Genomic DNA, 16,345 nt, shown 5'->3' with positions numbered 1-16,345 from the left:
AGCAAGTATGCCCAATGTATTTGGAAAGTGATGGCGAAAGAAAAACAACATAACAAATCACCTGACCCAGTTTTTACAACTGGGGAAAAAGCACAGTATTTTGCTAACACAGATTGAGAGTCAATTGTATTTTAATTGTTTACTTAATTAGGATAATTACACGTTATTAACCTCCCAATTACAATGGTAAAGCAAAACTAATGAGAAATCAAAGATTATCGCGTTATTAACATATTTTATAATCACATTAGTGCTTAATTGGGTCTTAAAATAATGCGGACAGTAATATAGTTCATCAGCAATAACTTGTGGGACAATACATCGTCCTGCAAACTTTATTGTGCACGCATTCCCTACACTGGACTAATTCTTCGGACTGACTAACAATTTGTATTCGATAGTTAGTAATTGTGAACATATGGACATTTGGGGGGGGGGGGGGGGGGAATAAATAGTACATAAATAAACACACACATTTTTATATATACACATACATATAATAATAATAATAGATTTTATTTGTAAAAAGCACTTTAAATTGAGTAAACAACCTCAAAGTGCTACAGTGTATTAAAAATAAATGATAAATGATAAATGGGTTATACTTGTATAGCGCGTGAAGTGTCTTGCCCAAGGACACAACGGACGTGACTAGGATGGTAGAAGGTGGGGATTGAACCCCAGTAACCAGCAACCCTCCGATTGCTGGCACGGCCACTCTACCAACTTCGCCACGCAGTCCCAAAAAAATTTAAATAACAAGATAATAAAAATAAATACAAATAAAAACAAGAACATCCTAACAGCTAGAACTAGTATGCATATATAAGGGTTTTTAAGCCTTTTTTAAAAGCATCCACAGTCTGTGGCGCCCTCAGGTGGTCAGGGAGAGCGTTCCACAGACTGGGAGCGGCGGAGCAGAAAGCCCGGTCTCCCGTTGTTCGTAGCTTTGTCCTCGGAGGTTGGAGGAGGTTAGCCTGTCCGGAGCGGAGGTGTAGTGAGGAGGATTTGGGGGTGAGTAGTTATTTGAGGTAGAGGGGGGCATTTCCATGGAAATATATATACAGTACAGGCCAAATTTTGGACAGACCTTCTCATTCAATGCGTTTTCTTTATTTTCATGACTTGCACATTGTAGATTGTCACTGAAGGCATCAAAACTATGAATAACTGAAAACATGTTTTATATGCCAGTTTCTTCAAAATAGCCACGCTTTGCTCTGATTACTGCTTTGCACACTCTTGGCATTCTCTCCATGAGCTTCGAGAGGTAGTCACCTGGAATGGTTTTCACTTCAAAGGTGTCATAGTTTTGATGCCTTCAGTGACAATCTACGATGTAAATAGTCATGAAAATAAAGCAAACGCATTGAAATGAGAAGTTGTGTCCTAACTACTTTTTTCTATATGTAACTTTGAGCAAGTTGCAAACAACCTATTTCACATCAGAAAACAACACCATGGTGTCTGCTCAGCATGTCACCTCTAACTTTGCTCTAATAGTGTCTGGCTACACTTTTCTAACAAGGTTTTTTTTTTTTAACATCGTAAATAAAACATTGTATAACATCAATTTTACACAAACATACCTTGTTTAATTCTATCATGGATTGTGTTGCTCACTCGTGGTGTGTTATTGCCTCTGCAGTCATGAAACATTAATGCATACTTTACAATCATCTTGGACCTCAGTTGTTTTATGGTCTTTATGTTTTATGGTATGGTTTTTTTTCACATTTGCAATGGCCTGTTTGACGTGACTTTCTAGAAACATCACAAATTACTCATTATGCTTTGCTCTGAAGATCATTTGTAGCACACATACTCACAAAATCCTTCCCCTGATTTGATCATGGCTCGATTTGCACAAGATCTACAGAAAATGCAATGCATTGTACAAACCCCGTTTCCATATGAGTGGGGAAATTGTGTTAGATGTAAATATAAACGGAATACAATGATTTGCAAATCATTTTCAACCCATATTCAGTTGAATATGCTACAAAGACAACATATTTGATGTTCAAACTGATAAACATTTTTTTTTTTGCAAATAATCATTAACTTTAGAATTTGATGCCAGCAACACGTGACAAAGAAGTTGGGAAAGGTGGCAATAAATACTGATAAAGTTGAGGAATGCTCATCAAACACTTATTTGGAACATCCCACAGGTGAACAGGCACATTGGGAACAGGTGGGTGCCATGATTGGGTATAAAAGTAGATTCCATGAAATGCTCAGTCATTCACAAACAAGGATGGGGCGAGGGTCACCACTTTGTCAACAAATGCGTGAGCAAATTGTTGAACAGTTTAAGAAAAACCTTTCTCAACCAGCTATTGCAAGGAATTTAGGGATTTTACCATCTACGGTCCGTAATATCATCAAAGGGTTCAGAGAATCTGGAGAAATCACAGCACGTAAGCAGCTAAGCCCGTGACCTTCCATCCCTCAGGCTGTACTGCACCAAAAACCGACATCAGTGTGTAAAGGATATCACCACATGGGCTCAGGAACACTTCAGAAACCCACTGTCAGTAACTACAGTTGGTCGCTACATCTGTAAGTGCAAGTTAAAACTCTCCTATGCAAGGCAAAAACCGTTTATCAACAACACCCAGAAACGCCGTCGGCTGGGCCTGAGCTCATCTAAGATGGACTGATACAAAGTGGAAAAGTGTTCTGTGGTCTGACGAGTCCACATTTCAAATTGTTTTTGGAAACTGTGGACGTCGTGTCCTCCGGACCAAAGAGGAAAAGAACCATCCGGATTGCTATAGGCCCAAAGTTGAAAAGCCAGCATCTGTGATGGTATGGGGGTGTATTAGTGCCCAAGACATGGGTAACTTACACATCTGTGAAGGCCCCAGTAATGCTGAAAGGAACATACAGGTTTTGGAGCAACATATGTTGCCATCCAAGCAACGTTACCATGGACGCCCCTGCTTATTTCAGCAAGACAATGCCAAGCCACGTGTTACATCAACGTGGCTTCATAGTAAAAGAGTGCGGGTACTAGACTGGCCTGCCTGTAGTCCAGACCTGTCTCCCATTGAAAATGTGTGGCGCATGGAATTGGGGGTTAAATCACCAAAAATGATTCCCGGGCGCGGCACCGCTGCTGCCCACTGCTCCCCTCACCTCCCAGGAAGGTGAACAAGGGGATGGGTCAAATGCAGAGGACAAATTTCACCACAACACTCATAAGTATAAAACGACTTTTTTAAAGTAATAATTTCTTATTTCAAGCGTGAAAAAAAAATCATGACTTTGACACAATTGTGTCTCATAATTAAAACAGATGACAGCCAAATGGACTTTGCTGTTTTATTTTCAATTAAACAATAGAAAATACGTACTCATATAGTAGTTCAGTTGTTATTAGTGAGAATATACTTATTTTAAGGTATTTTGGGGTTCACTGAGGTTAGCCAATTTTACTTGTTTTGGAAAGTCTTGACAAGCCAAATTTGCTTGTTCTATTGGCAGATAATTTTGCTTAGTTCAAATGATTTTTTTTTTAATTCTTGTTTTTGAACACTGACTTTTTGCAGTGTATGCACAGGAAAACGGCAAAAAACTCCAAATAAGTCACGACGTGATGTGACAGGTGGTGACAGCGCACTTACTTTGAGACAAGAGCTATATTGATGCATGCTTGGTTATGGTTTAAAGTCATATCCAACAATTGCCAACATTTTTACTGTCAACTGAGTTTTGTTTTTTAATGATTTCTGCTGGTGGTGTGCGTCCAGATTTTTTCAACGCAAAAACTGTGCTTTGACTCAAAAAAAAGGTTGAAAAACATTAGTTTAGGTGTTCTGTAAATTTTTTTCTTTTACTGTTTTTTTCCGATTGGTGTTCCTTCCAGTCGTAATTTCAGTTCTAATCATGCGCCTTGGTTTTCTTCTGTTTCCTTCAGGTGACTGAAACAAGGACAGGTCCTCTCGGATGCAGTAACTATGACAACCTGGATTCTGTCAGCTCCGTTTTGGTTCAGAGCCCTGAAAACAAGATTCATTTGCAAGGTTGACCATCCATAATTGAACTCACACTATTTCTGATGGAATTGTCACGGTGTCTTTTTTCCCGGCAAACCCATAACTGCAGCACAAGAGTGTCAGAATGAATTTAGCTTCTGTCTGTCTTTTTTTTTTTTTTTTGGTACAATCCTCACTCAGAAGTCTTTGAAGTGTATACCAGGCTGTAATGACGGAGAACAAAAGCAGCAGAATTGTGCAGCTAAAATAAAACTTTCATTGGGCATATTGCACATTATCCCAAGCATATGTCAGGAGGCAGAACATCAAGAGAGGGTCTTGCATGTTTTAAAGCGGCCTACCCTCACCGTGGCCCATTGTCGGGCCGCGAGCGCCCCCTAGAGGGCCGCCCAAAAAAAATATGTTTCTCAGCTATGGGCCGCAGCGGTACTCAATTTCAATCACTTTTCCACCACATGTAGTAGTAATGACGATATGGTGCCAGAGAAGAGAGTATGGACTGCTTGGTTTCAAGTAGAGATGTCCGATAATATCGGCTGAAAAAAGCTTTAAAATGCAATATCGAAAAATTATCGGTATCGGTTTCAAAAAGTAAAATGTATGACTTTTTAAAACGTCGCTGTGTACACGGACGTAGGGAGAAGTACAGAGCGCCAATAAACCTTAAAGGCACTGCCTATCCACGGCTTTTCACACACACAAGTGAATGCAAGGCATACTTGGTCAACAGCCATACAGGTCACACTGAGGGTGGGCGTATAAACAACTTTAACACTGTTACAAATATGCGTAACACTGTGAACCCACACCAAACAAGAATGACAAACACATTTCGGGAGAACATCCGCACCGTCACACAACATAAACACAGCAGAACAAATACCCAGAACCCCTTGCAGCACTAACACTTCCGGGACGCTACAATATACACCTCCGCTACCACCAAACCCTGCCCACCTCAACCCCTCCCCCCCATCTCCCGAATTCGGAGGTCTCAAGGTTGGCAAGTATGGTATACAATGAGACAGTCTGCTTTAACTGCATGACTGAACAGGCTCAATGACCATTTAATATTTGTAGAAAATGTTAAAAAAAAATAGTTCACACCATTTTATTAGAACATAAATTAGAGGGTGAGTGACAATAAGCAATTGTACCTGCTGAAATTTGCAAACCCCCCAACCCCGTCCACCTCAACCTCCTCATGTCCCAAATTCCAAGCTGCTGTTTTGAGGCATGTTAAAAAAAAATAATGCACTTTGTGACTTCAATAATAAATATGGCAGTGCCATGTTGGCATTTTTTTCCATGAATCCTATTTTTTTGTGATAGAGTGATTGGAGCACATACTTGTTGGTCACAAAAACATTCATGAAGTTTGGTTATTTTATGAATTTATTATGGGTCTATTGAAAATGTGAGCAAATCTGCTGGGTCAAAAGTATACATACAGCAATGTTAATATTTGCTTACATGTCCCTTGGCAAGTTTCACAATGACCCCAAACACATGTCAACAGTGGTAAAGGAATGGCTAAATCAGGCTAGAATTAAGGTTTTAGAATGGCCTTCCGAAAGTCCTGACTTAAACGTGTGGACAATGCTGAAGAAACAAGTCCATGTCAGAAAACCAACACAATTAGCTGAACTGCACCAATTTTGTCAAGCGGAGTGGTCAAAACTTCAACCAGAAGCTTGTGGATGGCTACCAAAAGCAGATTTGGTCACATTTTCAGTAGACCCATAATAAATTCATAAAAGAACCAAACTTCATGAATGTTTTTTTGTGACCAACAAGTATGTGCTCCAGTCACTCTATCACAAAAAAAATAAGAGTTGTAGAAAGTATTGGAAACTTAAGACGGCCATGACATTATGTTCTTTACAAGTGTATGTCAACTTTTGATGGCGACTGTATATTTAGACATATTATTTTAGTTGATTTCGTCAGGAAAACTAACATCAGAACGACTTAGTTGCATGCACCAAACACGTCCCCTCTCATTTAGCCGTCCATACTCTCTATACTTGACTCTGTATGGGGCTAAAGTCATAGAGGGGTTTCTCAGGCGCAAAAATTATGACTAAAGTGGTGAGGCCTTTTTTTTCATTTGCACTTTAATCTAAGACACATTTATATTATTTATTGTTGATTTGGTTAGAATCTATTATTTTTAGTATTGCATAAGACTATAAAAATGGGACCCATTACCTCCCTGCTTGGCACTCAGCATCAAGGGTTGGAATTGGGGGTTAAATCATCAAAATGATTTCGTGCGCGGCCACTGCTGCTGCTCACTGCTCCCCTCACCTCCCAGGGGGTGAACAAGGGGATGGGTCAAATGCAGAGGACAAATGTCACCACACCTGGTGTGTGTGTGACAATAATTGGTACTTTAACTTAACTTAATTGTATGTCATTTGTTTTCGACCTTGATAATAATATTTGTGACTACCACATTAATTAATATCATTTGACAAGGTTTATCCTGGTAACTAGGTTGGACATAATTATTGAATATGATTCAAATCAAGAGTAAGATTGCTAATTTAGTGTTAATGTTTGAGTGGGCCCCGAGCCTCTTTGTGGTGGAAAAGTAGGGCCCCAAGGTCAAAAAGGTTAAGAACCCCTGCTTTAGGGACACTCTAAGCCAGGGGTGTCCAAAGTGCGGCCCGGGGGCCATTTGCGGCCCGCAGCTAATTTTTTACCGGCCCGCCACACATTCTGGAAATGCTATTGCAAAAATTTAAAAAAACATTTAAAAAAGTGGAATGAGGTGAAATCTAACTAGAAAAAGTTGCAATGTTGACACAAAGCTGCCATGCAGGCTTTTTTTTTTTCTTCTTTTGTCCATCTTTATTTTTATTTTTTTGCCATTGCTCCAAAAAAAAAAAAGAAATCAATGTTACAATGAATTATTGACCTACTCAAGGCTCCAATTATTTCAAATATTTCACTTTAAAAAATTTTATGTGGGAAATATTGAATATATCGTGTGGTTGCCATACAAAAACATCAACATTTTATTTGACAAAAGAGCATAAAACAAACAAAATAATAGTTCAAACGTAAAATCGACAGATGTATCTGAAGTTGAGCTCGTAACTCAAGTGTTGAAAGTTCAAAAAAACCTAATAAAAATGTAAATGGGTTGTACTTGTATAGCGTTTTTCTACCTTTTTTAAGGAACTCAAAGTGCTTTGACACTATTTCCACATTCACACACTGATGGCGGCAGCTGCCATGCACGGCGCTAACCAGGCCCATCAGGAGCAAGGGTGAAGTGTCTTGCTCAAGGACACAACGGACGTGACTAGGATGGTAGAAGGTGGGGATCGTACCAGTAACTCTCCCAACTTCGCCACGCCGTCCCACGGTATCACTTTCTGAGTGGGGCACCTTTTGGATCCCGAATTTTAATTATCTTTTCACTGCGATTACTCAAAAATAATAATGAATTAAAATCAATGGTGTCCTCCATTATTGATCTTTTTAAGGCTCTAATTACTTCGCATCAAACATTGCTTTCTGAATGTTTTGGGCAGTGGGGGAAATACTGCAAATATTAGTTTTATTCTAAAAAACTAAGTTGTCTTTGACAGAAAAGGCCTAAAAACTTTTTGTTTTTTTAAACTTTATATCAACCTGAAGTTGATATACTGTAGAGCAGGGGTCACCAGCCTTTTTGAAACCAAGAGCTACTTCTTGGGTACTGATTAATGCGAAGGGCTACCAGTTTGATACACACTTAAATAAATTGCCAGAAATAGCCAATTTGCTCAATTTACCTTTAACTCTATGTTATTATTAATAATTAATGATATTTACACTTAATTGAACGGTTTGAAAGAGGAGAAAACACGAAAAAAATGACAATTAAATTTTGAAACATAGTTTATCTTCAATTTCGACTCTTTTAAATTCAAAATTCAACCGAAAAAAAGAAGAGAAAAACTAGCCAATTCGAATCTTTTTGAAAAAATTTAAAAAATATTTTATGGAACATCATTACTAATTTTTCCTGATTAAGATTAATTTTAGAATTTTGATGACATGTTTTAAATAGGTTAAAATCCAATCTGCACTTTATTAGAATATATAACAAATTGGACCAAGCTATATTTCTAACAAAGACAAATCTTTATTTCTTCTAGATTTTCCAGAACAAAAAGTTTAAAATAAATTCAAAAGACTTTGAAATAAGATTTAAATTTGATTCTACAGATTTTCTAGGTTTGCCAGAATAATTTTTTTGAATTTTAATCATAATAACTTTGAAGAAATATTTCACAAATATTCTTCGTCGAAAAAACAGAAGCTAAAATGAAGAATTAAATTAAAATGTATTTATTATTCTTTACAATAAAAACAATTAATTTACTTGAACATTGATTTAAATTGTCAGGAAAGAAGAGGAAGGAATTTAAAAGGTAAAAAGGTATATGTGTTTAAAAATCCTAAAATCATTTTTAAGGTTGTATTTTTTCTCTAAAATTGTCTTTCTGAAAGTTATAAGAAGCAAAGTAAAAAAAATAATGAATTTATTTAAACAAGTGAAGACCAAGTCTTTAAAATATTTTCTTGGATTTTCAAATTCTATTTGAGTTTTGTCTCTCTTAGAATTAAAAATGTCGAGCAAAGCGAGACCAGCTTGCTAGTAAATAAATACAATTTAAAAAATAGAGGCAGCTCACTGGTAAGTGCTGCTATTTGAGCTATTTTTAGAACAGGCCAGCGGGCTACTCATCTGGTCCTTACGGGCTACCTGGTGCCCGCGGGCACCGCGTTGGTGACCCCTGCTGTAGAGATTTACTGTAAGCGTTAAATAAATAAATAAATAATAATTTGACTTGTTTTTAACATTTTAATAACTTAGACCCTTTATGGTCCCCGGGAGCCCTAAAGGTAAAAAACAAACAAAATCCATATATTTTGTTATGGGTTGAAAATTAAAACTATCAAAATGGCCCCCGCACGCTTACATTTTTCCATGTGCGGCCCTCAGTGGAAAATGTTTGGACACCCCTGCTCTAAGCCTACTTTAACAATCACTCATTCACAGACATTGCTGTACATTAAAGGCCTACTGAAACCCACTACTACCGACCACGCAGTCTGATAGTTTATATATCAATGATGAAATCTTAACATTATAACACATGCCAATACGGCCGGGTTAACTTATAAAGTGACATTTTAAATTTGCCGCTAAACTTCCGGTTCGAAACGCCTCTGAGGATGACGTATGCGCGTGACGTAGCCCGGCGAACACGGGTATGCCTTCCACATTGAAGCCGATACGAAAAAGCTCTGTTTTCATTTCATAATTCCACAGTATTCTGGACATCTGTGTTCGTGAATCTGTTTCAATCATGTTCATTGCATTATGGAGAAGGAAGCCGAGCAAACAAAGAAGAAAGTTGTCGGTGCGAAATGGACGTATTTTTCGAACGTAGTCAGCCACAACAGTACACAGCCGGCGCTTCTTTGTTTACATTCCCGAAAGATGCAGTCAAGATGGAAGAACTCGGATAACAGAGACTCTAACCAGGAGGACTTTTGATTTGGATACACAGACGCCTGTAGAGAACTGGGACAACACAGACTCTTACCAGGATTACTTTGATTTGGATGACAAAGACGCAGACGTGCTACTGTGAGTATGCAGCTTTGGCTTTTTTTTGCGTATGTACGTAACTTTTTTTAAATATATAAGCTTTATGAACCTTGGGTTAGGTGAACGGTCTTTTGGGCTGAGTGATTGTGTGTGTTGATCATGTGTTTGAATTGTATTGGCGTGTTCTATGGAGCTAGGAGCTAGCAGAGGAGCTAGGAGCTAGCATAACACGTACCGTACCGTACGTGCGCGTCACGTACGTAACTTTTTAAAAATATATAAGCTTTATGAACCTTGGGTTAGGTGAACGGTCTTTTGGGCTGAGTGATTGTGTGTGTTGATCGGGTGTTTGAATTGTATTGGCGTGTTCTATGGAGCTAGGAGCTAGCAGAGGAGCTAGGAGCTAGCATAACAAACACGCAGGTGTTATTATGCAGGATTAATTTGTGGCATATTAAATATAAGCCTGGTTGTGTTGTGGCTAATAGAGTATATATATGTCTTGTGTTTATTTACTGTTGTAGTCATTCCCAGCTGAATATCAGGTACCGTGAGTATGCAGCCTTGGCTGCTAAACATTCGATAACTTGACCGTATGTGCGCGTCACGTACGTAACTTTTTAAAAATATATAAGCTTTATGAACCTTGGGTTAGGTAAACGGTCTTTTGGGCTGAGTGATTGTGTGTGTTGATCAGCTGTTTGAATTGTATTGGCGTGTTCTATGGAGCTAGGAGCTAGCAGAGGAGCTAGGAGCTAGCATAACAAACACGCAGGTGTTTTTATGCAGGATTAATTTGTGGCATATTAAATATAAGCCTGGTTGTGTTGTGGCTAATAGAGTATATATATGTCTTGTGTTTATTTACTGTTGTAGTCATTCCCAGCTGAATATCAGGTCACCCCCGGCTCTCACAGCATCTTCCCTATCTGAATAGCTTCAACTCCCCACTAGTCCTTCACTTGCACTTTACTCATCCACAAATCTTTCATCCTCGCTCAAATTAATGGGGAAATTGTCGCTTTCTCGGTCCGAATCTCTCTCACTGCATGCGGCCATCATTGTAAACAATAGGGAACTTTGCGTATATGTTCAACTGACTACGTCACGCTACTTCCGGTAGGTGCAAGCCTTTTTTTTATCAGATACCAAAAGTTGCAATCTTTATCGTCGTTGTTCTATACTAAATCCTTTCAGCAAAAATATGGTAATATCGCGAAATGATCAAGTATGACACATAGAATAGATCTGCTATCCCCGTTTAAATAAAAAAAATTCATTTCAGTAGGCCTTTAACTACTTGGTTAGTCATCCATGTGACATGTTTTGTTTTTTCCATGACTCAGGCCTCCATGCCATTCTGCCAGAATATCTGAGGGCCAGCTTTGTGCAGGCAGCTCTCAGCTACATCGGATGTAATGAGGAGGGCCAATTTGTGTGCCGAGACAATGACTGCTGGTGTCAGTGTGGCGCCGACTACCCACAGTGTAATTGCCCCAGGTTGGATTTGAAGTCCATGGAAGCCAGTTTGCTGAAAATCCAAGAATCTTGGAACATCGCCAACCAAGACTTTGAGGAGTCAGGTCAGTTATTTTCTCATTTGGCATTCCGTGTCTTTTACGGTATGTGTGGCTTTGCAGAAAGAAAGTGACAAATGCTGGCTTTTTTGAAAACAATAACTCCACCCAAAGCTTTTGAATAGTATGCAAAATGATTAAAACAAACAAAAACGCATGTATACTTACTAGAGAAGTCCAATAATATCGGACTGCCGATATTATCGGACTGCCGATATTATCGGCCGATAAATGCTTTAAAATGTAATATCGGAAATTATCAGTATCGGTTTCAAAAAGTAAAATATATGACTTTTTACAACGCCGCTGTACGGAGTGGTACACGGACGTAGGGAGAAGTACAGAGCAGTTGCGTCTCCCAGTCATACTTGCCAACCCTCACGATTTTCCCGGAAGACTCACGAATTTCAGTACCCCTCCCGAAAATCTCCCGGGGCAACCATTCTCCCAAATGTCCCCCGATTTCCAGCCGGACAACAAGGGTTAGGGTTAGGGTTAAGGGCAGGGGTGTCCAAAGTGGCCATTTGTGGCCCGCAGGTCATTTTTTAACGGCCCCACGGCACATTTTAAAAATACGATTGAAAAAAATTAAAACACATAAAAAGTGGTATAAAAGAGCAAACAGGTGAAATGTAACAAGAAAATGTTGCAATGTTTACTCTAATAACACAAAGCTGCTTTCCAGGCTGTTTCTTTCTTTAAAAAATAATATGAATCAAATCAGTGTCATTATGAATTATTGACCTGTCCAAGGCTCCAATTATGTCACATTAAATATTGCACTTTGAGATATTTTTTGGGGGAAAATGTTGCATATTTTGTGTTTGCCATATAAAAAACTGAGCTGTTTTTTTTTTTTTTAAAGAAGGGCCTCAAACGAACAAACAAAAAACATAAACAACAATAAAACTTAGAATTGACGGATAGATCTGAAGTTGATCTCGAGATTATTGTGTTAAAAGTAAACAGTAAAAAAAATATATAATTTATTTTTTAACACTTTAATGAGTAGGACCCTTTTGGATCCCAATAATTTTAGTGTGATTTGTTTTTAAGTGTCATTGTTCAAAAAAAAAAAAAGAATTAAAATCAATGTGGTTATGAGTTATTGACCTTTTTAAGGCTCCCATTATTATATAATCTCAAATATTCCACTTAAAAGTTTTATTGGGTGAAAATATTGCATATATTGTGTTTTTTCCATAAAAAAACAGGGTTTTCTTTGACAAAAAGAGCATACAACTTAAATCTTTAAAAACGTTATATTGACAGATATATATACCTAGTGTTGATCTAGATATTTCAAACTTGAATAATAATAAAAACAATAATACTGAATAATGACACATTTTTTATATTTTTTTGACCAAAACCCTTTGGGGTCCCCGGGATCAAGCCTAAGTGGAGGCCTAAATATAAAAAATCTCAAAATGGCCCCCGCTTGCTTTGATTTTTCAGTGTGTGGCCCTCAGTGGAAAAAGTTTGGACACCCCTGGGTTAGGGGTTAGGATTATTTATTTATTTATTTTATTTATAAATATATATATATATTTCTTTTATTTATATATATATATATATATATATATATATATATATATATATATATATATATATATATATATATATATATATATATATATATATATATATATATATATAAGAAATACTTGAATTTCAATGAATTCTAGCTATAAATATTCTCCTCCCACTGAACCCTGCGCCCCGACCCCACCCAGCTCAACACCCCCCATCTCCCCCGCCCCCGCCCCCGCCCCCACCTCCCGAATTCGGAGGTCTCAAGGTTGGCAAGTATGCTGTGAACCCACACCAAACAAGAATGACAAACACATTTCGGGAGAACATCCGCACCGTAACACAAATACCCAGAACCCCTTGCAGCACTAACTCTTCCGGGACGCTACAATATACACCCCCCCGCTAATCCCCCCCCCCCACCCCCAACCCCGCCCACCTCAACCTCCTCATGCTCTCTCAGGGAGAGCATGTCCCAAATTCCAAGCTGCTGTTTTGAGGCATGTTAAAAAAACTTCAATAATAAATATGGCAGTGCCATGTTGGCATTTTTTTTCCATAACTTGAGTTGATTTATTTTGGAAAACCTTGTTACATTGTTTAATGCATCCAGCGGGGCATCACAACAAAATGAGGCATAATAATGTGTTAATTCCACGACTGTATATATCGGTATCGGTTGATATCGGAATCGGTAATTAAGAGTTGGACAATATCGGAATATCGGATATCAGCTAAAAAGCCGTAATCGGACATCTCTAATACTTACAGTTAGTTCAGGTGTACAAATATCAGTGGGCTTTGTGTAGTCACTTGAAAACAAACAGGGTTGCCAACTGTCAGAATCCCAAATAGTTTCTAAAATATCAATGGAATTAATGAAAACCAAGCACTTGCAATCCATTTTATTTGACAAACGTATTATTTCCTGCTCTTTTACCAAGAAGAGGATAAAAAAAACGGTACGTGCTCATGTCCTTTGAGGCAACGGATGTCAAGCTGAGGTGAAGTGAAGTGAATTGTGTTTATTTAGCGCTTTTCTCTAGTGACTCAAAGCACTTTTACATAGTGAAACCCGTTATCTAAGTTACATTTAAACCAGTGTGAGTGGCACTGGGAGCAGGTGGGTAAAGCATCTTGCCAAGGACACAACGGCTCGGATGGTGGAAGCGGGTATCGAACCTGGAACCCTCAAGTTGCTTGCACGACCGCTCTACCAACCAGACCACGCCGCCCCTAACACTCCCTAACTGGAAAAAAGACACTTATCTTGCTATATAAGTGATATGTGTTATTTTGCATTAAAAAAAACCATTATTGAACTATCTGTTCCTAATGTATTTCTATTATTATAAAGTAATAATTTCTTACTTCAAGCGTGAAAAAATAAATCATGATTTTGACACAAATGTGTCTCATAATTAAAACAGATGACAGCCAAATGGACTTTGCTGTTTTATTTTCAATGAAACAATAGCAAATACGTACTCATATAGTAGTACAGTTGGCACAGTACAGTAAACGGACAGTTAATATTTAAACATTTAACATGTGACATTTCTAACTATTTTGAACAGAAATAGTTCATGCACATTCAAATAAATTCTTCAAAATTACAATTAAAAAAAATTTGTCCGGAGGCCTGGCTGTATATATGCGCACTAATTGACTGAAAGAGCACGCACTTGGTGCGATGATGTCATGTTATCGATGGAAAAATGCATTTTTAGACAATATGATTTGCCTGAGCGGCTAGTAGACCCCGAGAGTAACAAGCGGTTGCCTTGTTGCCTTTCCATTAATAACAATAAATTAGTTTTAGTATAAGTTTGTTGCTTTCAAGAAATGTAATGCCGAGCGCATATAATTATGTCAAGATAATGGCACTAGCATTTACTTAATTTAATAATATTTTTCAACATATTGAGCAAAAAGGTCTCTTTTTTTTCTAGCAAGAAAAGTGCACTTGTTATTAGTGAGAATATACTTATTTTAAGGTATTTTGGGGTTCATTGAGGTTAGCTAATTTTGCTTGTTTTGGAAAATCTTGAAAAGCCGAATTTTCTTGTTCTATTGGCAGATAATATTCCTTAGTTCAAGTAAAATACCCCTAATTTATTTTTTTTTTTTTCTTGTTTTTGAACACTGACTTTTTGCAGTGACCTTTGTGGATAAACAGATTTGGTGGTTTTTCAAATTGTATAACACATACCGTAAGCCGACCATATACTATACCTCCCATAATTTGATTCAATGTGTTCCCTAACCTGTTTTCCACCAGGGGACCGGTTTAATGCATGCATTATTTTCACAGACCGGCTTTCTACGTGTGGCAACTAAAAACAGCAAAAAAAATTAGCATGAAAAATTAGCCTTTGGCTACAATCTGGCACATTAACATGTTATATGTCCATTAATGTGCATTTTCCCATGTACTATAACAAAGGAGTTGTAATATAAATCTATAACAAGCTTATTGGTGTGTTTAGTCGAACAGGCGAAAGTTAAGTCGGAGAAAATGTGGTAGTTTATAAATTAATCTTTCTGTGCGACCCGGCAACAAATGTACCACTGGGCACCGGACCGGTGGTTGGGGACCACTGACCCAAATAACCTAAATAGACTATGTTCTGTCTTGTTTTTTTAAGTCATAAAAAATGTATTCTGTTTTGGTCGTCTGCATTCCGTCTATTGCATCATCAAAGAAGGTGTGTCATTTGAGAAACTAGTTTCAGTCGCTGTAATAGCCTATAATGACAAAGTTAAAAGTTATTTTTGCAAAGTTTGCAGACGTATTAGACACGATATCTCTTAATTATCCCACATGGATTAAGTGTTCACTCAATGCTTGTGTGACAAAGGGGAGGACTTTGGCACTCACCATTTGTCCCTTTTGGTTCACATGTTTTGTTGTACAAACCCCAAAACCAGTGAAGTTGGCACGTTGTGTAAGTCGTAAATAAAAACAAAATACAATGATTTGCAAATCATTTTCAACTTATATTCAATTGACTAGACTGTAAAGCCAAGATACTTAACGTTTGAACTGGAAAACGTTGTTATTTTTTGCAAATATTAGCTCATTTGGAATTTGATGCCTGCAGCATCTTTTAAAAAAGCTGGCACAAGTGGCAAAAAAGACGGAGAAATTTGAGGAATGCTCATCAAACAGTAATTTGGAACATCCCACAGGTGAACAGACGAATTGGGAACAGGTGGGTGCCATGATTGGGTATAAAAGCAGCTTCCATAAAATGCTCAGTCATTCACAAACAATGATGGGGCGAGGGTCACCACTTTGTGAACAAATGCGTGAGCAAATTGTTGAACAGTTTAAGAACAACATTTCTCAACCAGCTATTGCAAGGAATTTAGGGATTTCACCATCTACGGTCCGTAATGTCATCAAAAGGTTCAGAGAATCTGGAGAAATCACTGCACGTAAGCGATGATATTACTGACCTTCGATCCCTGCATCAAAAAGCGACATCATTGTGTAAAGGATATCACCACATGGGCTCAGGAACACTTCAGAAAACCACTGTCAGTAACTACAGTTTGTCGCTACATCTGTAAGTGCAAGTTAGACCTCTACTATGCAAAGCGAAAGCCAT

At 37.9% G+C, this 16,345-nt stretch overlaps 1 protein-coding gene across 1 annotated transcript in view; it reads left to right on the top strand.

Moving 5' to 3' along the window:
• Positions 1-16,345, top strand: part of LOC133634930 (BMP/retinoic acid-inducible neural-specific protein 3-like) — a 261,185-nt gene that overhangs the window by 201,686 nt on the left and 43,154 nt on the right. The window contains exons 5-6 of the mRNA XM_062027587.1: positions 3,926-4,031; positions 10,968-11,204. Of these exons, the coding sequence (XP_061883571.1) occupies positions 3,926-4,031; positions 10,968-11,204 (343 nt within the window). The remainder of the gene's footprint in view (positions 1-3,925; positions 4,032-10,967; positions 11,205-16,345) is intronic.

Source organism: Entelurus aequoreus, linkage group LG19 (assembly GCF_033978785.1).
Source record: "Entelurus aequoreus isolate RoL-2023_Sb linkage group LG19, RoL_Eaeq_v1.1, whole genome shotgun sequence".
Taxonomy (NCBI): Eukaryota; Metazoa; Chordata; class Actinopteri; order Syngnathiformes; family Syngnathidae; genus Entelurus; species Entelurus aequoreus.
Note: the sequence above shows the minus strand (reverse complement) of the source record. Positions and strands in the feature narration are given on the sequence as shown.